We start from the raw sequence: 24128 nt of genomic DNA, 5'->3' as shown, positions 1-24128 counted from the left end.
CAATAGAAAAACGTTAAGCCTTTTATTCAGTCTTCGTTTCCATTACAAGACTGATGATAATGAAGTATAAATGGTGTCTCCCTGTAGTTGCCACAAAAATCTGTTAACCACTAACAACTGACAACCTGTTGATATCACCATTCAAGTAATAGTTGATTTTTCTCTGGGCTACATCATGATTAGGAGCATGGACCTTCCAGCAGGTCTGTGAGGGTTTGCATACGAACATGCTAGGATTTTCTTTTCTAGTGAATGAAAGGAAATTGTTTTTTCAGTGTCTAGGTCTTTCATCAACAGATGGCAATTATGTTACAGTGGGTAGGGTTCTGTGTAATTAAATTACAGCTCTGATGAACAAAAATGTATGTTAAAGTAATAACTTCAATATTTTATTTATATCAACTATTACTGACAGTTTTAGCAGTGTGATAAAACAGCATGAAACAAAATATAAAGACCCCAGTCCTCAAAGATGTCTGAGTGCCTGAATCCAAGAGGGTCCAGTACCTGCTCAGCAGCTGGGGGGTTTGGAGTACCTCAAGGAATCCAGAGCAAGCTCACCATGTGGAGACGCTCAGAATTCTAGTTTAACACTTTGATTGCTAGAGTTACGCTCTTTCCTATTTTTATTAATCTTTTCTCTTTTTATTTCTTTCTTCCTACAGCTCTTACAACTCTTTTCTTGTCATGCCAGTTTAGGCAACACACACAGCACCTCAGTTTCTGACACAGTGTCAGTCAGATATGTAGCACAGACATAGGGCTGGAGATGGTTGGTGGGTTTCTGTTTGTGCCGTCCTTCCAGCACGTTGAGTGCTGTCTCTTAGAGTCCTGTTCCTACTAATATATTCATTTTACTTTTCTTTTGATTTATTTTTATTTCAGATTAAGGTTAAATAATTTGTTATCAAAATTTGCATAAAATTACACAATGCCACCCATTTCAAGTAATTAGTATAGGGGTTGTAACTGATATTATTGTAATTATATAGTTATCTCTTCTGACATGCATCCTTTAACTCTCTCTGTAAAAATCACTGTAATTAGACTATTCTGATTTTGTGTAATTTCTCAGTGCTCCCTAACACATAATATTCACATGAAAAAATATCTGTAATGATAGTTTGTATGACAGGCAGCAGAGCCACTCACCAGGCCTTACGTGCTTTTGTTGGGTAGTACCATAAAGAGACAGCAGAGTACTCAGCCAGAGTAACTCGAGTTAGAGCTACAGCTGGAAAATCCACTCAGTAAAACAAAACCTTTTCTAGCCCAGAATACATTTATTAAAATGGAAAACATTTCATCCCTTTTTCTTTTGCTGGCCATCTGCAACTAATTGGGGGCCATCTTACAGAGATTATTAGATGCCTAGCAGTGCAAAAAAGTTCTTTGCTGGTGTTGTAAAAGAGCCTGAACAGATCTGGAATTTCACTCATTTCTGAGTTCAGTGAGACCAGGCACATCCACTCACTGAGGTGCTTTTGGAAGTTGCCACAGACACCTCTCTGTGCCTGTAAGCATCTGAGTACTTTTATATCTAATCACTGAACCTGCAAAAGAGAATTTTCTTCAACCTCTTCCCTCTTTCCCCATGTTATCTGTAAAACTAAAATGCAAATAATGAACTCTACATCTATTTTGGATGTGCCCTCAGGCTTCTAAATGCAATATTTAAGAATTCAGACTTAGATCTCCACTTCTGAGAGCATTTCAATACCATGCAACAGAAAGACAATTGCAGCAATACAATTCCCTGCAAACCAAATTTACCCTGAAACTAATAGCAACCTGCCTGGGTCAGTGCAGGTAGATGTTGGCTTAGCAAGTCTTTGTATTGTGTTCTACTGCATGGACATACTCTGAGATACTATTCAAACTTTATTCTTAGTTTTTCTTTCCATCTCATTCCCAAGTTTAAAAAAAAAAAGTGAAACACAAGTATGTTGTTCATTCTTCTTTCTTTCTGTTCATTCTTATGAGACTCTGGTGGAAAGAATAGATATGGGGGGAACTAAGACTTTGTCCTGTGATAGACCTCTAATGTCTTTCTGATTCTTTCACAAGAATATTGATCATCCTGACTAGAGCAGGCATAATGATTTTTAATAGCATAAGGGAACTGGCATTGTTGATCACAGTTACAAACTTCACATGTGTATGTGACAGTGAGGTCAGAAGCAAAGAAAAATCTGATCAAACTACCTCAGTCATGTCAGTGTCTGGAGAAAATAAGTCAATTAAGTAAAAGAATGATGCTAGAGCAGGTGGGAAAGATTTCTGTGGATGGAAGAAAATCTGCAGTGGAAGCCTAAACAACACAAGAGATCTCATTTGGAAGACAAAGTGAGTGCGAAAGTTCAGAGTTCTTAGTGAATCAGATTTCTCAAAATCTGCCCAATATTTGGTGCAATTAATGTATTCCTAAAGTTTTTCTTTATTTAAAGCCTTTGCCTTGATTTTGAGCATGGATACCTATTTGTAGAGAAGCTTTCAAGATGGATTTTCAGATGTACTTCTTAAGGGTGCCAGATTAAGTAAATTTGCAAAGGACCAGATTGCATCCCCCTTTTTCTAAAGATTTCCCTGTTTAGTTTGACTCTTTACACCCAGGAAAGGTTAATGATGGATAATAGCCAACTAGAAACTGCTGTTGCTACGGCCTTTTCTACTCCCAGTATGGTTACTGCCCCAAACATTTCAGAGATGGGTGTCATGGGTGCCAGATGTCAACTCTTATCTTCTTCAGGTAAAAGAATATCTAACTCGTTAAGACTTACAGATTGTCAGTGCAGTCCTTCCATGTTGTTAGAGTAGGGTAAACAACTGAGTAAAAGGAGAGTATACATATAGTGGAGAGAGTCCAATTTTGCAGATGCCAATATTACAGTGGAATTTGGACCTCAAAGCAGATGTGAATTTCATGAGTTTTTCCTATCTCTGTAATGTACTAACCGAGTATTTGGCTTCAAATGTTCCACAGCTGTGAGCAAAGCCAATTTTTTGCAGTCTGTGTCTGCCTCTGGGATACAGGTTAGTTTGTGCTAGAGTTCTAGTAAATCCTACAGCTAATATATATATAATCTGGGTAATTATGAAGCATTGAAAGTATATCTATCTCAGCATGTTTTGGTATGTGCCAGTTGGGGAGAAGGTACATCTTAATTAGCTATAAAAGTGCAATATCTGTGTAGATGTGATATCAACATACTGTCAATAAATAGATGTCAGTAAATCCTGAGAGCTGCTTTTAGCAGGCCTGTGACATCAGGCTTCTATATACCTCTATTTATTTGCTAGTAACAGTGAGTGACAGCAAAAGCTGTATAAATTCCAGAGTTGTTTAATTGTTTCTTTAAATTTCATTTTCCCCTTCATGGACATTCCAAGTCTTGGTGTAGTTGCTTTTAGGAGGTTTGGTGTAAGTACATAAAATACCTTGCTATTCTGAAGACAGGAGGTTACACAGTGGTATTTAGTTTTCTACAACATTTTCTCCATAACCTATGCTATGGCTGTGTCAGGAGTTTAGTACTGAATGCACAAAGAGTGAATAATAAAAAAAGTAGTCTTCTAAGATTGGCTGTAGCATGGTGCACTCTTTTGCAATTCTTTTAAAGAAAATAGAAATCCTAAACTTACATAGCTTTATTTATTGAAACGAGAAACGGAGGAAAAAGTATGAAAAACAGTCCAAAGGTCATCAAATCTCCTTGACAATCAAGATGTCTGTAGATCTAGAGATATTTGCTTAGATTTATTTCTCTTTAACCATAGAAAGTCACTAAAGTGACTTTCCCCTAAAGTGAAACAGACTGAAATTTTCAGGGGAGAATTTGTGTCTGATTTTGTCTGTTTGGGAGGTACCCAGTGTCTGATGGAACATGGATAAATATATCAATATTTTAATAGGCAAGTCACTGGAAGGTTTGCTGGATAACCTCTGATTTCTTGGCCTGGAGCCTGCCAGCTTGTCAACACCAGCACATGCTCATCCTCTGCTCATCCAGTTGCTTCTGTCTGTACCAGAACATGGTACAGGGGTCAGGCCCCAGGGTACGTGCAGAAATCTACAGATCAGAGCCATTGGCAAATGCATCTCCTTTAAATTTAGTTTGAAAGTTTAGCAGAAGTTACCTGCTGCTGGAGCACAGTAGGAACATGTCTCTGCGAGAGAGGGGATGGACTGAAAGGTTATGCTGAGGTCCTGTTTCAGTTGTCATTCAATTCTTAATCATGCAAACTCTTCTTGACTTTGCTGGATAGCTGTCACGGTAAGGTTTGTATGGATGACACTATGGCCCTAGCACACCTTACACATGGAGGGAAAATTGTTGTCAGGAAGAATGTAATATGATGTAAAAAAAACCTTACTAAAACACCTGCTACCCAACTAAAGGGAAATGGAAGTCATAACTGTGCTTCCATAAGTCTCTAACAGTTCTTGCTCTTCCTTGAGATGGCTTACAATATTATCTAGGAAGATAATACCTCTTGCCTCTCCAAGATCAAAATGATGATTCTTAAAGTTACTTTTCAATATTTTATTGGATCAATATCTGACTGCAGTCTCCCCTATTTACTTTCATTTCCTGAATGCTATGTAATGAAGCTGTTCCATATACTCAAGTAATTCATAATACTGAAATATGAAGATTTGAATATCAGCATCAGACAAGCAATGCATACATGTCTTGGTAGTCTAGTTAAAGTTTTATTAATACAATTGAAAAGCAAATCTATAAATATTTCTGTCTTAGCTTCCATATTAGGACTACTAAACTACTTGTGTGATAGGACTACTAAACCCTATGGGGACATGTGCTATGTTGATATCCCTGCTTTAGCATAAAGCATAAAGAAATTACAGAAAATCTGTATCAGAAAATATGCAAAAATTACAAGTCAAGGCCTGTCAAGAGAGCTACAAATATGATGTAAGACAAACAAGACTCCGGTGGGATATGATCAAAACAGAGAAATATCTCAAAGGTGATAAAAATTATGGATGACAGCCATTTGGCTGCTGAAGACAGCAAGACAAGAGAGCATGTCTTGAAGCTAAAAAGAGGAGTTTCAGAAAAACGGTCTGATGGTGACAGCAGTCAGTAAAACCAATTCCTCAAGGAGATGACAAACAGCACAGACTAGTGTCCTCTTGACACGGTGGAAACAAAAAGTGACTTACAGTAATATAGATGACGTTGCAAAGGAATGGTGGAGAAAGTTGTCTGTGAGAATCCTACATCTTATCTGTGAGAGTATGTTTGAAGGCTTTCTTGTATTTTTTCCCATTTCAAACAACTTTATCAAAGGGCCTGACTTCCATACTGGACCAGGACTGCTGTGCCGATTTCACTCACCACAGCAGGAAGGAGCTTAGTATATTTTACATGTGTTCCTCATTTTTCAAGATTGGGCCTTAGTCAGATTTCTGAGAGAGATTCTTTCACGGAAATCAGTCAGTTCTCTGAAGCATTGCTCATTAGAAGCAGAACCTTGAACCTACAGCTTCAGAAAGGTTAGGCCAGTACCGAGTGCTGTGCTGGTCTGTGCCTGAAGGACTTACAGAAAAGCACGACAGAGAGCCACGAGTGCCTTGAGTGTTTCTGCAAGCAGCAAGTTTGTTTGTAGCAGCAAGAGTCATTGCTGGCTAGCGACTTTTTGGGGTAAATGGGATCAAGGCATTGATTAAGTCTTAACAAAATAAAGAGAGGCAGATATAAATACAGATATGTGCAGACCACATCTTAAACTCAGATTCAGAGCAAATCTTAGATGTGCAATGGCATAAGGATTCCTTCAGTGTCCTTCCCATTTGGTCTTGAAGCTAACAGTGTCTCTCTCCTTGGCATAGCTGAGCTTCTGAAGAACACGAGATGGTAGTATTTCTTACTGCTAACTAGAACTTTTCTGAGACTTAGGAAGCAGCATTTTTCTCTACAGCTTAGTAATATCATGTTTCTCTTTGGTAGCTCACTTGCCAAATGCCAACATATTTTGGACATAATTTGGTCCTCTGTGGCTCTATTTCTCTTGTGGGGCTGTTTAAACCATGATTCTTGTATTTGTCTTCCAATTTGATGTAATAATTTCCCCTTTTATAAAGATCTAAATATGATATTCTGGTTTCCATCCCTGAAGCTTTCGGTAAAAAACAGTGCAAGTAGCACTGGGGTCATGTTACAGACTGAAAACTCATCAGTCTGATCCAAGGATGTGTGCTAGGATTGAGGAGAGCAGACCACAATGCAATGCAGAGCCTTTCCCACCAAGCTATTCTGCCTTCGAAACTGCAGACTTTTCTCTAAAGTGAGCTTTTCTGTTTCACAGGTGCTAATGGAATAAAATTGGTTAATATTTCTGCATTGTTTAGAAAATGTGTGCTACTGTATAAATGCTAATTAATAAGTACTGCAGTTGCCATTGGCAGCTTAGAAGGGCTAAGTTGGCAAACACTGGCAGAGAGTGGGCATGTTCTTTGTGCAGCAAGTTTAATGTCTCGCCCACACAGTTTGATGTGATGGCCAGTGCTTACTTCAGAAAAGCATTGGTAGTTAGGTCTGTTTCTTTTAATATTCAAGCATGGATGGTGGGAATGAATCTCTAGAGCTAATCAAAATTAATAGCACAGCAAATAGTCCCTCAGAAGCTATTAAGCTTGGAAGAGTTCTCCTTGGGAAGATCGTAAATGTAGAATTATATCATGTCCTTTTAACTAATGTTAGCCTTTCAGCAGTGATTTTCATCCCGCTTGAGTAATATGACATAAAACCCCAAAACAAACAAAAAACCCAACCCACCAAAGTAAAACAGATGCTTGGCATGAATAGGGCTTATTTTTAGAAGGAAGTATTACTGGAATGGAAACCTGTACATTTTCCATCAGCACAGAACTGTAGAGCACTATCTATGTGACACACTAAAATTAATATCATAAATGAAACTGTCAGGTTAAAACCTCTACACGTATTGTTGTACCTCCTTTCTTCAGAAGGGTTGTGAATCCCACCTATACTTAATTCCACAAGAGCTGCCCTGGATTTTAAAATATATTCTAGATACGGCGTAGGCATAATATGCAAAGAGACACAAAATGAATGCTCCCAAAAGGAAAGGATTTCTGCAGGAAGCATCACATCATATCATGTTACATGGTTCTTCTTAAATGTGATTAACTCATGCTTACACTCCAAACAAGCTTCAGAAAAAAATTCAAAGGATGTAATAGAGAAAGCAGCTTTTAAAAAGTACATAAACCTCCCTTTCTACTCCATGCTTTTTCCACAAAGCCCTCATAAGTTCGCTGGGGCTGATCAAAAGAATCTTTAGGCAATCCCACTGGCTAAACACACTGGCAACCTCATCAGAGCCAGTTTAAGGTATTGCAGTGCCCTAACCTTTTGCTGAAATTTCTTTTGCTGTTGCCAGAGCAGCAGATTAAGATCATACCAGTGGCTCAGCTACCTCAGTTCACACTTTTTCAGCTGCTAGGAAAGATCATTCAGGGCAGCTGAGGAAAAGGCAGATGCTGGTTCCATTTGGAACTGGAGGCAAAAAGAGCACACCTTATGCCCCAGCAGCATGACTCACTTAAGCTCCTCATACGAAGTCCCACCATCTAGTTATTATCCATGCCCTTGCTGCAGGGTGTGCCTGTAATGCTTTCCCATTTTTGTGGGATGCTGTGGAAAAAAATCCACTAAAACGAAAGAGAACTTCTGCTGCAGTCTATGGCAGTGGCACACACCGCAGTGTTAAAGGCTAAACCACAGTGCCAGTTGCAGGTAGATTTAGCTTGATTTCCCCAAGAAGGTAGATAGCTACCTTGCTCATTTCAGCTGGCATGATTAGACAGAGCTTTAATGTCTTGTTTCACTTAAAGGAAAAATAAAGTCGGAGCCAAGGAAGTGTTTGAATGCAATCAGGTTTGTTCATTAAAGATGCATAAAGTTCTCCCCAGCACAGAAAGACCCAACTACTGACCACAGTTTCCTTACTGCTAGCTCCAGCTTAGTCTGGCAAGAGCCCCATCCTTTCTCCTCAGGCCCACGTCACTGCTATTCTCATCAGTGCATCTCATGTTTCTTTCCTGTCTTCTTTCTCAGTCTGTTGCTTTTCTCTCATTCTTTCTTTTAGGCTGCTTATTTTCCAGACAGCAAAGGCAGTTAAATTGTCACCTCCTACCTCTTGCCTTTTTCCAATCATACCACTGTAGTGATGGAGAACTCTGTGTGAGAAATGCAGACATTCTCCTTGAGCAAGGTTACCCAGGTTAATTTCAATTTGAAAAGGAAATTTGCAGTAATGGGGCTAATTCTGCCCAAAGCTGATTAGGAAGTGTTCACACATACCATTTCTTTGGCAGGGCTGTGAAGACTTTATGTCCTAGCTGGTGGGTGGTATTAAACAGCTGAGGGCTCTAACATCTGCTAATGGCTTAACTAGATTCATAAGAAGAAATTTCTCTATGCAGTTGGAGGCACACAAGTATCTTCACAAAACTGCAACAAGCAACTATAAATACATACCGTCTATGTAGTTGCTGTAGTAATTTTAGCAAGGCTTTACCCACACCCTGGGAGAGCCCAGGGAGGCACCAGAGCTCAGCACAATGGGAACACAGCCACGAGAAGCCAGCAGAAGCTTGCCAGATCCCCTTTGGAAAGGACTAGCTAGAAGAGTGCCTTGGTTTGTTTCCAGGAGGCAGAGTACAACCATGGTTAGACTTTGTAATACCTCCCTCACCTTCTCTGGAAATCACTGTCTGATTTAGTGACCACTTTCCAAATTATGGTTCAGGCTGCTTCATGTATCTTGGCATTGATCCACTCCTGGGAGGAGAATGTGCATCTAGATAAGCATGCAGGATTGTGGATGAGATGTTAACCATGATTTTGGACTCTGGCTGCTGGAGTCTGGGTTCTTCAGGAGAAGAAATTGGTTGCTACCTAAGAAGCCATGTGCTTTTGCTGGGACATCAAGCAGTCCAGCAGTTGGCTGATGAGCACGAGGACGGTATGCAGAGAGCTGTGCTGGGTCTGCCTCCATTCTGCCTCTGTCCTGCTGCACCTGCGCAAGTGCTCAGAGCCTGCTTTTTCTCCAGCAACACTTGCACTGAAAAATACAGCTGCAGAAAAAGGCACTTATTTAACACCTGTCTAGCAAAAACACTGCCTTTTCACTTACATAACTTTATTCACTTAATCTGAGATTTTTTGAGAATCTCAGAACTGCTTATGAATGTCACTGGAATCCCACAATGCCTCTTCCTGAGCCCCTGTATTCAGTAAAGAGCACGGGGCCTGTATTTGACCACAGCTCATTCTGGCACTAAGATGGGGTAAGATTTGTAGATGTTCTGGGGGTGTAGCACCTTATAATGTGATGCAGACACCTCTGGGTGCTGAAGGAGGCAGTGATCAGTGGCCAAACCACCCTGACATGGGACCTTTTCTCTTTGGAAATTCTAGTGTGGGTCTAACAATACACCAAAACACTTTCTGAAGAGGAAGACCAGCAAAACTGAGTAGCACAGTGGAGCTATGCGGGATATTTAGGGAACTGCCATGGCCGTTGCAGCATATGAATAAAGAAGCTGCATACACCAGGCAGTCTGAACTGAAGAGTGATATGTGCTAAAGTAGCAACAGCCACCTCCTTTGCTGCTTCATCAGTCATGGACCAGGGACAGGCATGCTGAAGACACGCAACATCAGGGTGCTAATCTCTCATTGTGGAGGAAAAAATTGTTCTGGCCTGTCTGGACAGACTGCCCAGGGACTGAGAGAAATTTGGCAGGGCCTTTCACAGCTCTGACTATGATTTGTGGTGGGTTTGGGGGCAGCCTGTCCATTTAATCATTGTATGGCAGCTTGTGCATACATTAAAGTAAAAATCATGCATATTCAGCAGGACTGTTTTGTGATTTATATTTACATGGCATATTACGAATTAGTAGCATTACATATCATCTACTGCAGTAGCAGACTGCTTCAGGTTATGGTAGAGTCAATGTCAGTGGCTGAGACTATTTTTGGTTTGGATTTTTTTAAGACCATATACATATATTTAAAGTCCTGTATTATTAATAGTTGCTTAAAATTTTCCACAGCTCTGCATATTACCTTCCACAGGAAAATACAACAGAAAAGGAATCTGGAATATAGTGCTTGCTACAGTACCATAGTGCTAGTAGCATTTCACACAGTGGTAGTGATACTTGCTGCAGTACATTCTGCTGGTTTGTACAAACTGGGCAGGTCCTTACAGGTGCACATACGTAACTCCATTAATATGAAAGGAGCTAAATTAGTTTAGCCAAGGAAGGGCCCTGTGGCTCTTTTTATATGCTAGTTGTTGGTTGAGTGGGACACATGCAGTGACTGTGGTTGTATTTAAAAGGAGTTGGGGGTTCATTTTTTGTTTGAGAATCTCTCAACTAAACTGGGTGGACAGAACTATTCTAAGGAGAGATTGCTAGTAGAATTTTTTTTTCTGCTCACTGGTTCTTGAGATTTTTTTCTTTGTTTATTCAAATGTGGACCACAGCCACCTACATGCATCAGCTCGCTCTTGCACTGTCACGTGTCACACTGCTCTTAATTCAAAATCAAATCACAGATACGGCCTCACATGCACACCTCAACCATGGACAACTGCTGACTATCATTATCACTGCAGATGCATGCCAGTCATCGTGACTGACCTCTGATATGTATTCAAGTAAGCACTATTATACCTGAGGTATAAAATTCTAAACATGTGTTTAAATCTGTATCACCATAATTAAGCCATAAAAAAATGCATACTAAATCAGCCAGGCATTTATCCTTGTTAACAACAGAGCTGTCCTCTCCTAGAGTAATGATTAACTGAAGAATTTTAAATATTAATTTGTTTAAACTGCAGTAATTGCTTGGTGTGTGCTTTGTGCTGCTAGCCAGTATCTTACTACTTTATGCTTCATTTATTCCAGATAATTGATAAGAGCAAGAGAGACCCCTCTGAAGAAATTGAGATCCTCTTGCGATATGGACAGCATCCAAATATTATTACTCTTAAAGATGTGAGTAGTCTTTGAGCACTTTGTTAGATGATTTCCACATTACGGTCAGGCTCACCTACCAGTCCATGTCTGGAAAATTCTGCAGTTGAAGTTCAGAGCTAAAACCAGACCCACTGAAATCAAGAGAAGAAATGTGACTTAAATTACTGAATAGCAGTTAGAAAGACTGGTCAGGTTATACATTCGGCAATGATTGTCTAATCAACTGTAAATAAAACCAAAGAGGCAGAGTCCTGGGGAGCAACAAATTGTGTTTGCTTCTGCAGCTCTTCTTAGAAGCAAGATCTCTCTATTTCAGAGCAACTAACAGCACATGCAGTGGTGCTGCTGGGCAGGGACTACTCTTTCATGAGTGGCAGCTGGTTCTGTACAGCCTATGGTATCTGCTTTGTTGGGATGAGGAGAGCTCACAAAGTCATTAGAGTTTCCCCCAAGAGTGCTTTAATGCCAGGAATTTACCTTCTACTCAAGCAGCCTGAGAAGATATGAAGGTATCTTTCTTCAGCATTTCATATGAGGAACAGCCTTTGCTGTGCTTACATGCAGTAATGACCTTTAGTCAAACGTTTTACGTACACTGCCTGCTGTCTTATCTAAGATTGTCCACACCATGTCAAATTCTGAGTTTATAGAAAAAAATGTCCTGCTGGTGTCAGTGGCTAATACACTATGATTCAGACCTGAGAGAAGTATATGGAAAATTTCTATTTACATACCCTCAGGAAACTCACTAATTCATAAGCATTAAAGAGTAGCTTGACATCTCTGAAAAAAAAAAAGGTCTATGTTCCTTTCCAAAACATATAGCACTGATGACTATAACACTGCCTATTTTTGTAGTCCAGATAAAGGATTATGACATGAAAATGTCTGTCTTCCAATTCAGACAAAATATGTCTTTTATCCCTTGCAATTGACATTAATGGTAAATAGATCTTGCAGCTGATGTCAACAGTGTGTTCACCAGAATTGTAAATATAAGCTATATTGTAGCTGAAGCAGGTCATGGCCAACAGGATAGTACAGTTCATTTAGCTGATCATGAGTCAAAGGAAAATATTGATATTTGAAATGGCAAATGTTACCCTGTAGAAGTGAAAAGAGAGAACACTACTGCAAAGGAGTCTTGGGTGAGAGCCAACAGTCATTTCAGACTGTGTGAAGTGGAGCTGCTTTTAGCAGCTTGGTCTACTCTGCTGACACCATAGCAGATCAGGAAAGCTACATTTCTGTGTGGACAAATTAGCAAGTTGCTACAGACATGAGAAGTGTTGATTAAGTCATTTTATAAAACTTCCTTTTCTTTTGTTAAGCACATTTCCCACACATTAGCTGACATTTTCTTCCAACATCTCATAAAAGCAGCCAAACCTGTCATAAAAGGACCAACCTTTACCAAGCTAATGGGTCCGAAACATATGTTTATTTTGTTGCTTTTACAGGTCTATGATGATGGGAAATATGTGTACCTGGTGATGGAGCTGATGCGGGGAGGTGAGCTCCTGGACCGCATTCTTCGGCAAAAGTGTTTCTCAGAGCGAGAGGCCAGTGCTGTGCTGTGCACTATCACCAGGACTGTGGATTACCTGCACTCTCAGGGTGTAAGAATTGCTTGTTTTGGCTATCTTAAAATCTGACTTTAGAAAAGGCAAATGACTATGGTTTTAGGCTGGAGGTTAGGAGGAAGTTATACACAGAGAGAGCGATTGCCTATTGGAATGGGCTGCCCGAGGAGGTGGTGGAGTCACCATCACTGGAGGTGTTCAGTTGATAGGGTGCTTGGTTGCATGGTTTAGTTGATTAGGTGGTGTTGGATGATAGGTTGGACATGATGATGTTGAAGGTCTCTTCCAACCTGGTTTATTCTATTCTATTCTATTCTATTCTAAATAGATTTTTTTCATCGAAAACCTAAACCTTTCTCCCAAAAACATAAATCTTTCTATTTTTCCTGAAATAAGAGCTCTAGACTCTTTAGCAATTCCTCAACTGAGCTGCAGTGTGTTGAAATGGTATTCTTATTCCCAAACTACACTGATTTTCAAGTTCATGTATCTTATTGAGATATTACTTACTTACTTTTTATTGCAGTCGTTATTGCAATACCTGATCCTTTAACAGAATTTCGTATAGCACAGTTGAACCAGCAGATAGGCAGAAAATCAAATGCTCATCTTTCCAGTTGAGGTGGCAGTTTGAGCAGCTGATGAGGAAGGCTTCTGACATACTGTTAAAGAGCTGGCTTTTAAATCTAATCTCTCTACACAGCAGTTTGACAAATCTTTCATTTTGTTCTTTTCAGGGACAATTGGTTTGGATGACTAGTCAAATACTTGCTGATAGTAAAACACAGCCACTTGAAGTTGTGTGCTCACAGAGAGGTTTTTTGTGGATGCGGTTTCAAATTAGGGAAAAAAATTAATCCCTGCCTTCAGGTGTGAGCCGTTCACATGGACAATATCACAAGACCCTTATTGACATGCCCCCATGACAGGATTTCTTTTTCACTTTTCATCTGAGTATTTAGGATCATCAGGTTCCAGGAGACTCACACTGAGGTGCTTATACAGCAACCTCCTCTGACAACCCTCAGGAAAGGTGTCCCATTGAGAGCAGCAGCCTCCCTCTTAATGCACCAGCAGCAGTTATCAAACATGTTCTTTCTGATTTTAAACAGCTTTAAGTTGTTTTGGTTTTTTTGTTTTTTTGTTTTTTTTTTTTTTTTGTGGTTTGTGTTTTTTTTACTTTTGTTACCCAAGGTTTTTAAACTACTTTTCTCCAAAACTTAAATATTTTTGGCATGAGCTGTTGGGTTATCTCAACCAGCAGACCAGAAATGGCAGCAGCCAAGTCTGAAGCTCCCTGAATGCTCTCTTCACTTGTTACTCCCTGCTTTCTTGTTAAGGTGGTGCATCGAGATCTCAAGCCAAGTAATATCCTCTACATGGATGAGTCAGGAAACCCAGACTCCATCAGGATCTGTGACTTCGGGTTTGCCAAGCAACTGAGAGCTGAGAATGGGCTGCTCATGACTCCCTGCTATACGGCCAACTTTGTGGCTCCTGAGGTAGGATTGCATTTCAAAGCTATGAGTAGTGAGCCTGTCCTAGGAAGCAGTCCTTCCTCCCTCCCTTCCTTTTCCTTGCTGCCTTTACAAGCGGTAGAAGGCAGAAACCAGGCTACCAGCATTTGCACAGCCTCTCTTACCATAACTTTCCCATTTCCTGTCTTGTCAGGGCAGTTTGCTTCCGACAGAAACTGCTGTCTGTCTTAGACTGACATACAAAATGCTTTGGCTCATTATTAGAATAAATACTGGTTTTCTCTAGGTGCTTCTACTCAGATTGTTGCTCTCTAGTGCACTGTATCAGAACAGAATAAAGTTTAAGAGGGAAATCTTCTTATCAGGAATAAGACTCAAAAGAAAAATCTGTGCATTAAGTCCTTACCATGCTGAAGTCATGGGAGCTTTATTGTTCACTTCACTGAGCTACAGAAAACTTTCTTCCCTAGTACCAATCCCTCCTGTCATGCAGGATGTAGGAAAGGGCTGTTTTCCAGTTTTCACAGACAGGGAGACAGAAGCAGTTCAAATAGGCTGCCTTAAGTGTAGGGACAGGTGGCTTTGCATCATTGCTGAATGCTGTTCCTTTGATTCAGCCCCAAATAAGAGGGTTTGGGTCTCACAGCTGTTTGAATGACTTGGGCTGTTTGCTGTGATTTTGACCTTAATGTATTCACAGTTGTTGTGTTCCAATGGAGGAGCAAGAGGTCCATTTCTTGGAGCAAGGCTTATCAGCAATTTTCATATGTGCAATGCACAACTTCAGATGTGTAGTTCTCTGCTTGTTATGGTCCCTATAAACAAAATACAGAACTACTCTTTCAATACTTCATCTGGCCTCTGCTGTCAAATACTCCTGTCTCTCAGTATCATTCAGCAGACTTTTCTTCCCCATCCAGTGTTCATCTGCATGATATGTAACTGGGATAAGAAGAATGGTGTCCTTTCATGATACCAGTAGTTACAGGAGTCACAGCCTTTCAGTGCCAGAAGGAGAATTTGTTAAATTGAGACCATTACCAGGGCACTATAAATTCAAACCAATTTTTGTTGGTTGGTTGTTTTTTGTTTTTTTTTTTTCAGAAAAAAAATGCTTCCATTACCAAGATAGATTGGTTTGTTACTTTATTGGTGTTTGGTTGGATTTTCATTTTAGGAACTGGAATGAGCTATTTAAAATTGATCAAAATAAAAAATAATCCGTGTCAGCACAACAGTTCAATTTCTAGAGCAAAAATAAATAAATATATAATCATGTTTGCAAGGTTTAAAGCGCTGAGTATTTCTCCAAGATACAATGTGCTTAAAATAGGTGCAGCTATTTTTCATGATGGGCTATTTTGTATAGAGTCTGTAGTCACAAACGTTGCCAGCCCAGTGCAGTTTCAGATCAGGCTGTTATGATTTGAACTGAAAGCAGAACTCATGCTCCTAGACATTTGTGATGAGCAAGACAGTTCCTGCTAACACAGGAAGTGTTGGAGATTGAAACATTACCAGAACTGGCAGAGAGCTTACATAAAGCCTTAAGTGCTTGTACATTTTACCTGTGATGTAATGCTACCCTTCAGCCTAGATGTGATTTTCATATTCCTTGTCTTGGTCCTGCTGCAACATCTGCCATACACAAATGAAACAAAACAATGCATCACAAAGTCAGCCGAGCCAATGTTGCAAGAGGATAGTGGCAGCGAAAGGAGGACGTTTGCTTACCTGAATCTTCCTTTATTTTGGAAACGTTTAGTTTGGGGTTGAGCTGAGGAGCAGAAATGAAGGCTCCCCGGAGAAAGATGCACGCTGGCTGCCACCTAGTGTGAGTCACGTTGCGTGCAGGGAGTGCAGACCCAGGATGGGTGAGGAGGAAAAATGGCCTGCTGTTTCTCTGCTGATGGGGTAGGGTCCTTTTGAATAAAAGAAAAAGAAATCGTTTATTCTGCAGTTTTCCTCGGAATTTGTGAAGAACCACTGTTTCAGCATTTGAAGTTGTGAGATCATTTCTTAGCTTTCACACCTATAGGCATCCCTGTTTGTGTCACAACTGAGAAAAGCCTGTATTCATAACATTGTTAATCCAATAAACCAAAGCCTATAGAAATGAAAGGGGGTTGGATAAATACCTGAACCATTGTCAGAATTGGATGAACCCAGAGAAAGTTTCTTCCACATCATCCCAATGCCCTGCCATGTGTGGTTCTAAGAACCAGCTCATGGCTGGATTTCAAATTCCACCAAATTCTTGAGGTGACCTAAATCCCTCCATGAGTGGTAAATTCTCCAGTATTCATTAGAGCAAGACACAACTGTACCTTCTGGAAAGCTCCATCCTGAGATACATATCTGTCACTGTTTGATAATATCTGCCCCTTAAATTAGACACAAATCTTTTCCACCAAGAGTTCCCAAACTTGTTCCAGCCATCTCAGTGTTCTCACTTTAGCCACAGTTGCACAGATCTGCTGGGGACATTTTCAAATAGCAGTGTCACTAACTGATAACTCTCAGTAGATCTTCTTGTTACCCATGTCATGAAGTTGCTGTCAATAACAAGTTAATAACAGCTAAGCTTTTCCTAGGAACTGGCATGGAGTGAATGTCCCTGTTATCCAGCAGAGTTCTTGCAAACTGGTGACAACTGCCCATCCTCTTGGGATTGTCTAACTTCTTGTTTGATACCTTGCACTACTAAATCTCATCACTGCCTCGTATTTCTATCATTTGCCCTGGATGAGATTGTCCTTGGTTATTGGAGGAAGACAGCAATGGCAATGAAAATGTAACTATCCGAGAAACAATGAGAATGGCCATACCAAAAGATAAACATTACACATTCAGTCTCTCAGGCAAAACAAGAAGCAGCTGAGTTTGTCAAATAGCAAAGAAGTTTCTCTCATAAAAACTAACTTTTCTAGAGGGGAAACAAATGTAGGAACTAAAGAAAACAAAGCATCTAGAGAGAATATGATGTGCAGGTGAGAGAGGCAGAAACAGGATTTATCCAGCTTTGTCAACAGGACCTTTTTCTCTGTTGTTTTTTTGTTTGTTTCATTTTGGTTTGTTGAGATTTTTGGTTGGTTGGGTTTTTTTCAGGTAGCTCAGTAGCATGCCTGGCAGATGGTTGCTTTATCACTCATCATGTGTAAAATCTGTCAAGGCAACATTTTGTGAAACTGGTTTTTTTCCTAGCTGGGCCTGGTCTTTCCTGTAGTAGATTTTCAGGATAGCTGAAATCACTCCTGGGTAATAAGGCTGCAGGTCAGAGAAAACCTTGCTGAATTTGTACATTCCTTTTTCCTGTGCTTTTACAAAAAAAATAATAAAATTACTGATCCCTCAGAAGGGGACAAAACTCTCCTTGTGCACCAGAACTCCATAAACACAAGGTTAGTTTGATTTTATGAGCAAGGGGAGGATCTGGAGATGGTCCATGGGCTTTTCTGAGCTAAACAGATACAAAGTTCTTCCTCTAATCTCAAAAATGCTGCCTCAGTTGGTGACTTCATTTCCACTTGGACCTGCACTGACGCAAACAGGCATTTCTTCTAGTGTGCACTAGCATAAATGAAATCTAGATTTTACCCTTACTGCTGTAATTCACTATCCTCTAGCAATATTGAACCTACTTGTCAGATATCTGCCATGAGTACCATGGGCCTTGGTTTCCCCATAGGAAAAAGGAATCAAGTTTAAGCCTGTTATCTGTTACATGCAATCTAAATGTGGCCACTTTTACAGAAGACGAGAATAAGCCTTTTAGCTTTCTTCACAGTTGTTGTGCATCTCTACTAATCTGACATTAGATATGTGATAGTGTGTACCCATTTGTTGTACCAAACTTAAACTGAGCTCAGACATACTCATCACTGTCACTCAGCCCTACACTTGTTGCATCTGCAGAGTTCTTGGTAACCTTTATATTAGGAGGATGTTTCACAGTATTAATTACCTTTTTTAAGAAACACTTTAGACCACTGAAAAACTGTTCTGCATTGCTGTGTGTTAGATGGTCAAAGAAGGCTACCAGAGCCTCCAACAAACTACACTCATCTCTGTCACTGTGGAGGTGACAGATATGCCAGACTTGAATACTAACCAGCTCATTCCAGCCTGGGTTTCACTCTGCTTCACACCACTACTGAACTTTTTGATCATGAGGCAGCCACCTGTTGAAGCTAAATATGCAGTTAAGCCCTGGAAATGTCAACAGATACAACCACTAAACAGTGCTTTTCAAAGATCAGAAGCTAAAAATCAGGAATACAGGTTAACATATTTTCATCTTTCTCTTTCCTTCACATAGGTCCTTAAACGACAAGGTTATGATGCAGCTTGTGACATCTGGAGCTTGGGGATCTTACTGTATACCATGTTAGCAGGGTAAGTGAAGAGTTCTTTCTGGAGCAGCAGTCTCCTGTAGGCTCAGCACTTCATCACTAAGCCAAAAAGGAGTCACAGATGATACAGCAAACTGTATGGCCTCCTTTGAGAAATATGCTCCATTGCACAAAGCAAGAAAATAGATGCCAAGACCTAGAATTAGAATAAGTTTTTCCAGAACATGTAGATTTCTTTGATACTTTAAAAGCTGTTCAGGATTTTAACAGCCTGTGCCCATAAGCATGCACTCAGACCCCGACTCCTAAAAGGCTCAGTCACCACTTTAGCAGCATGGAATTGAGGTATCTGAGCACACTTATAAGCTAACAGAAAAACAAACCAAAACACAAACCTAAGCATAGGTTCCAGATGCTGTGTGGATAATATGCTGCAGAAAAGACAGAAAGTAACTGAACAGACCACCAAGAACAACAAGCAGCAGGAACTTCTGGAGAGTACTTGGCAAAAATACCCCCATCAGTGTGCTGTCTGAAGTTAAATATTGACACAAGAAGACCCAGAGAAAGAGACAGATTGAAACAAGCAGTGAAGGATAAGAATAAGACATGCTGGGATGAATGGGAACCAGTGTGCAAACCCTATCTAGAATTATTAGCCCCCTGAATTTCATTTCTCAGGGTATGTTATGTGCACATTTATTGTACCTAAGTGCAGCTCAAAATTTTTCAGTGACCCCTTAGAGTCTTTTAATCTGCTTCATGTTCACTCAGCTGTGGCAGGAAGCTCGTATCAATTCCTAGATTTATACAGAAAACAAAGACCCTGCCTTTCTGTTACTCATGTTTCTTGCCCCATGGTTTCTAGAAAAGGTGCCAGGAGCTTCTATCCCATCTATTTTGTTCCTGAGTACAAATATGTTCCCCAATAACTGAAATGTATTATGATTTACTGGGGCAGTCTCCCAGTCTGCTGGAATCTCCCAAAACCTGTTTCTATTTGGCTAATGCCACAGATCTGCAGTGATAACCAACATCAATAAAATTCACACATTACCCACAGTCATATTTGTTTAGTTAGTTATATTCAAAATGCCCCTTCTTTAAATGTGAAAAAAAATTCTTCAAATATGTTTGACTTGGAAATATAAATTGCACAACTTAGTGGATATTAAATTTGCTGATGGGTGCCATTAACTTGGAACTCACTTTTATCTGAGAATTTACAAGTAATGCAAACAACTGAAAAAAATTACTTTTTAGGTGTCACCACTACATTTAAGGATGATCTTGTTCTTCCTCACCAGAGGAGAGCTAGTATGAAATGACTGTTTATTCTCTTCCCATCATCACTGTGGGAAGGGAGGCCTCAGACAGCCAGGACTAGAGCACAAGGCTGAGATCCTGTTAAGGCAGCTAGTGAAAAACCTTGGAGTTTTAGCCAGCCCTTAACTCATAGTGCACCTTTCATGATTTGTTACAGATTGGAATAATATTACATATCTCTTGGGGTTGAACTGTTGTGAAATTTGAAGTTTTTGAAAATGAGAAAATACAGCATGAGGAATTGAACTTGCTTGTGAAAATTAGGTGGGGTAGGAATCTCAGTGTTCAGTGATCTAAAACCCACTCTGGCAAGTTTTCCGAATGGAAAGGATAGATGGAAGGAAAAGAAAAAAGCCCAAATTCTCCCTTCTTTTAAACCTAAACAGCTGTTGAAGGTGGCAGAGTAAAATTTGTCTTGGTAGATTTTAATCAGCTGCAAAAATCCTATCACCTGTCACTTTATGGAGACAAAAGGTATACCTTCTGCATGTGACACTGATTTTGTAAATCTGGGTGCATGTTATAGTAATTTCTGACTGGCTAGATCAGGAAGTAACCTATTGCAGGTCATTTGTTTTTCCCAATAAATTTGCACGTTATGGGTAACAAAACATTGCAAAATTATAAAGGGTTCTTTTTTATTTTCCTTTTTTTTCTGTTCCAGATCCTAATTTTTCTGCTTTATTATTTTTATCCTTTCTTGCCATTATCAAGGTAGTTCTGTTGGCAATAAAACAGAGTTAAAACAATTTTAAAAGTAAAAACCTTTCTATTTTTCTTTAAAGAACATTTCATTTCTAAAAAAAAAAAAAAAGAAAATTAAAATTTAGGGGCAAAAAAGGGAATCAGTCTTTTGCTCTGCAGAACAACTTAATATGTGGAACCACTGGACATTATGTTTTGAATGAAAACAAAGCAGCGACACCTGTGGTCCATTCTGGAATCAAATTCCTGTTGTAATCCATGGCAGTTAGCACTAGATCCTAGAAATCATAGAATCATAGAATCAATGAGGTTGGAAAAGACCTCAAGGATCGTCAAGTCCAACCTGTCACCCAAGACCTCATGACTACTAAACCATGGCACCAAGTTCCACGTCCAATCCCCTCTTGAACACCTACAGGGATGGTGACTCCACCACCTCCCAATGGGTAACAGCTCTCTCTGTGAAGAACTTTCTCCTCACCTCTAGCCTAAACTTCCTCTGGCGCAGCTTGAGACTGCAAGTGCAAATTACACTGTACTTTTTTTCCCCTCTTTTTTAAAAAATAGATTCACTCCTTTTGCAAATGGACCAGATGATACCCCAGAGGAGATTCTGGCCAGGATTGGCAGTGGCAAATACGCGCTTACAGGAGGAAACTGGGATTCGGTATCTGCTACTGCAAAGGTCAGCAAACGCTTTCTTAGATCTTGTTCTTGATTGCAGTCTGCAATTGTAACAAACTTAAGATAGTCAGAAGGGTTATTTCTCAGTGCCTCAAGAAATAAAGGCTTTCTTCTTTCCTTTTCTACCATTCCACATGAAACAATGTGTCAGTTCTGTTGGTAATTTATTTCATTAAACTAAAGCATAACATAGCACCATGAGCTGTGAATGCTCTGCCTTGTGAATGCTCTGCCTTGTGAATGCTCTTGAGATTTAAATATCACAAAACTCTTTTTTGGTACAATTGAACTTTTAAAAGAAGTGTAGGCTTGTCTATGCCACAAATGTATGTTCTGTATGTATGCCTGCTCCTCAAAGTTAACCAAGAGCAGGCAGTTTACAAACTAGCATTTTTAATTCCTGTACAGTTCACAGTGTATGCTGCCAATCTATTACAAAGCCTCCTGGAAATCCCAGGAGATAACATTCATCTGGTGCTGAGACTTGTGGGCATAAAGATGTGCACTAGTTTATGAGACAGGTAGAAGGACATAAAAGCTGGCAAGCTTCCAGCTGCCTGGCATTAATCAGAAACTTTGACAGGATTTAGAGACTCCTGCAAGAGAGCAACTGGCAGTATCCAACGGAATAAGAAAGATATATCCCACCACAAAGCTGCAAGTAATCCAAACAACATATTAATCTTGCTGCCAACCCCTCAGAGCCTCACAGTGCATTTTTTATCAAATGTCCAGTTTTGAAATTAAAACATTCACATGTGGCAGAACTCGTCTCACTGAATTTTAGCCACCTGAATGTTAGATTGCTGTTCTAAGCTTCTCTTGTAAGCATGTTTTGGAGTTGGTAAGGAGATGTCTCCAGATGGCCCAGATGAACACTCTCCACATCATTATCTTTTGACTGGATTATCACAGTATCACAGTATCACAGTATCACAGTATAACCAAGGTTGGAAGAGACCCCAAGGATCATCAAGTCCAACCTGTCCCAACAGACCTCACAACTAGACCATGGCACCAAGTGCCATGTCCAATCTCCCCTTGAACACCTCCAGGGACGGTGACTCCACCACCTCCCCGGACAGCCCATTCCAATGACAAATGACTCGCTCAGTGAAGAACTTTTTCCTCACCTCGAGTCTAAACCTCCCCTGGCACAGCTTGAGACTGTGTCCCCTTGTTCTGGTGCTGGTTGCCTGAGAGAAGAGACCAACCCCTTCCTGTCTACAACCACCCTTCAGGTAGTTGTAGAGGGCAATGAGGTCACCCCTGATCCTTCTCTTCTCCAGGCTAAACAATCCCAGCTCCCTCAGCCTCTCCTCATAGGGCTCAACTGAGATTGAAATTTTTGAAGACTAGACTTTACACCTCAAAAATATAAAGCATATTTAAGGTGCATCCTTCTGTCCCCTGGCTATGCTGGTGATGACACTGCCACTGGGGAAATAGTAAAATCTGCACTGCCATTAATTATTTTTTCCCTTTTTCTGTTTTCTTCCTCTTAAATCCAGGACATTGTGTCTAAGATGCTTCATGTAGACCCTCATCAGCGTCTCACAGCAGTCCAAGTCCTAAGACATCCGTGGATAGTGAATAGGGAGTATCTGTCTCAAAATCAACTCAGCAGACAGGATGTTCATCTGGTGAAGGTACATCCTACACACCTACCTCTTCCTTCCTTGCAGACTGAGCTGTCACTTGCGTGAATATTCTGGAAAGTGCTAGAGAAATTGGGAAGATTGTTTGCAGAAGCCATATTTTATGTGGCACTGTATTAATAGTAAATTTTTTACCTGTCAGCTGCTCAATGGTTTTCATTTTAAGTTGTTTTGTAATAACCTAGTGACATTCTGTACACATACTGCTACCCACCAGTTTGAATCAGAGACCCCTCAGCTGTCTGACAAGCCTAAATATTGTTATCATGTCATGGAAATCACCCATACATGCCCATTTTTTCAGAGGACTGAATTGGGGAAGTGAGGGGGAAAGCAGTAAAAACTGAATTTCATCCCAGCATTTTCTCTTTTTGTTTTACAGGGTGCAATGGCAGCCACCTACTTTGCTTTAAACCGAGCACCTCAGGCACCAAGGCTTGAGCCTGTATTGTCCTCCAATCTGGCTCAGCGACGGGGCATGAAAAGACTTACCTCAACCAGGTTGTAGCAGCACCCCCAAAATGCCTCTTTGAAAACCCACAGTTTATTATTTGAGAAATTCATCTTGGCTAGCAGAACATTTGTGGACAACCCGCACATGAAATCACCAGAATTAGCAGAAGCCCAGTGTAAGGCAAAGTTCTTTTTTGGTCAGTCATTGTTTTTTTTTTAACATTCCCGCCAGCATCCCGAGTTTAACAACTTCACAAAGATGTGCCAATTTTACTAGTAGCTCTGTTTCCTTACTGAGATAAAGCCAAATAAAGTAGGTGTGCTCCATCCTTCCCACCTAGAAAATACTATTTTTGAGTCTTTACAATGTTCCACGGGAACACTGTTTTCATTATTTTTTTTGCTCGTGAAAAGCACTTTTTGCTATGAAGAACACAGTCAGGTTTTAATGTTTCCAGCTGTTCCAGCATGCGTCATGATGAAGTGACTTAGCTGGTCAGTAGTAGACACCTACTGATCTCCACTCACCCCAGGAAGAGTGAATGCTGCACAGACACATGAATAATACCTTGCCTGAACCAAGCGCTGTACAGCGTGAAGGAGTGTGAGCTGTCAATGGTGGAAATACCTTCTGATTTCAAGAAATATTTTGCACTTTGCACCTGCCTTCTCTGGAACAAAGCCAGCATTGCTCAAAGAGTATGTGCCATCAGCCCTTAGTCTCAGAGAGGAAATTACTGAGTCTTACAAGACTGTGGAAATGCAGTCTCAGTAAAACAATGTGAACAGGAGCTTCTGCATCAAGGGAGAAAAAAGTGTCTGGTCTCCACCAGCAAGCA

The 24128-nt window shown here is 40.3% G+C and overlaps 1 protein-coding gene across 1 annotated transcript in view; it reads left to right on the top strand.

The window, feature by feature from the left end:
• Window positions 1-23511, top strand: part of RPS6KA2 (ribosomal protein S6 kinase A2) — a 168754-nt gene extending 145243 nt beyond the window's left edge. Inside the window, exons 15-21 of the mRNA XM_054162776.1 lie at window positions 10979-11068; window positions 12511-12669; window positions 13974-14135; window positions 18430-18506; window positions 21062-21179; window positions 22690-22827; window positions 23219-23511. Coding sequence (XP_054018751.1) covers window positions 10979-11068; window positions 12511-12669; window positions 13974-14135; window positions 18430-18506; window positions 21062-21179; window positions 22690-22827; window positions 23219-23344 — 870 coding nt within the window. The 3' untranslated portion in view covers window positions 23345-23511. The remainder of the gene's footprint in view (window positions 1-10978; window positions 11069-12510; window positions 12670-13973; window positions 14136-18429; window positions 18507-21061; window positions 21180-22689; window positions 22828-23218) is intronic.
• Window positions 23512-24128: the final 617 nt, after the last annotated feature.

Source organism: Dryobates pubescens, chromosome 6 (genome assembly GCF_014839835.1).
Source record: "Dryobates pubescens isolate bDryPub1 chromosome 6, bDryPub1.pri, whole genome shotgun sequence".
NCBI lineage: Eukaryota > Metazoa > Chordata > Aves > Piciformes > Picidae > Dryobates > Dryobates pubescens.
This window is presented reverse-complemented; position numbering and strand designations above follow the sequence as displayed.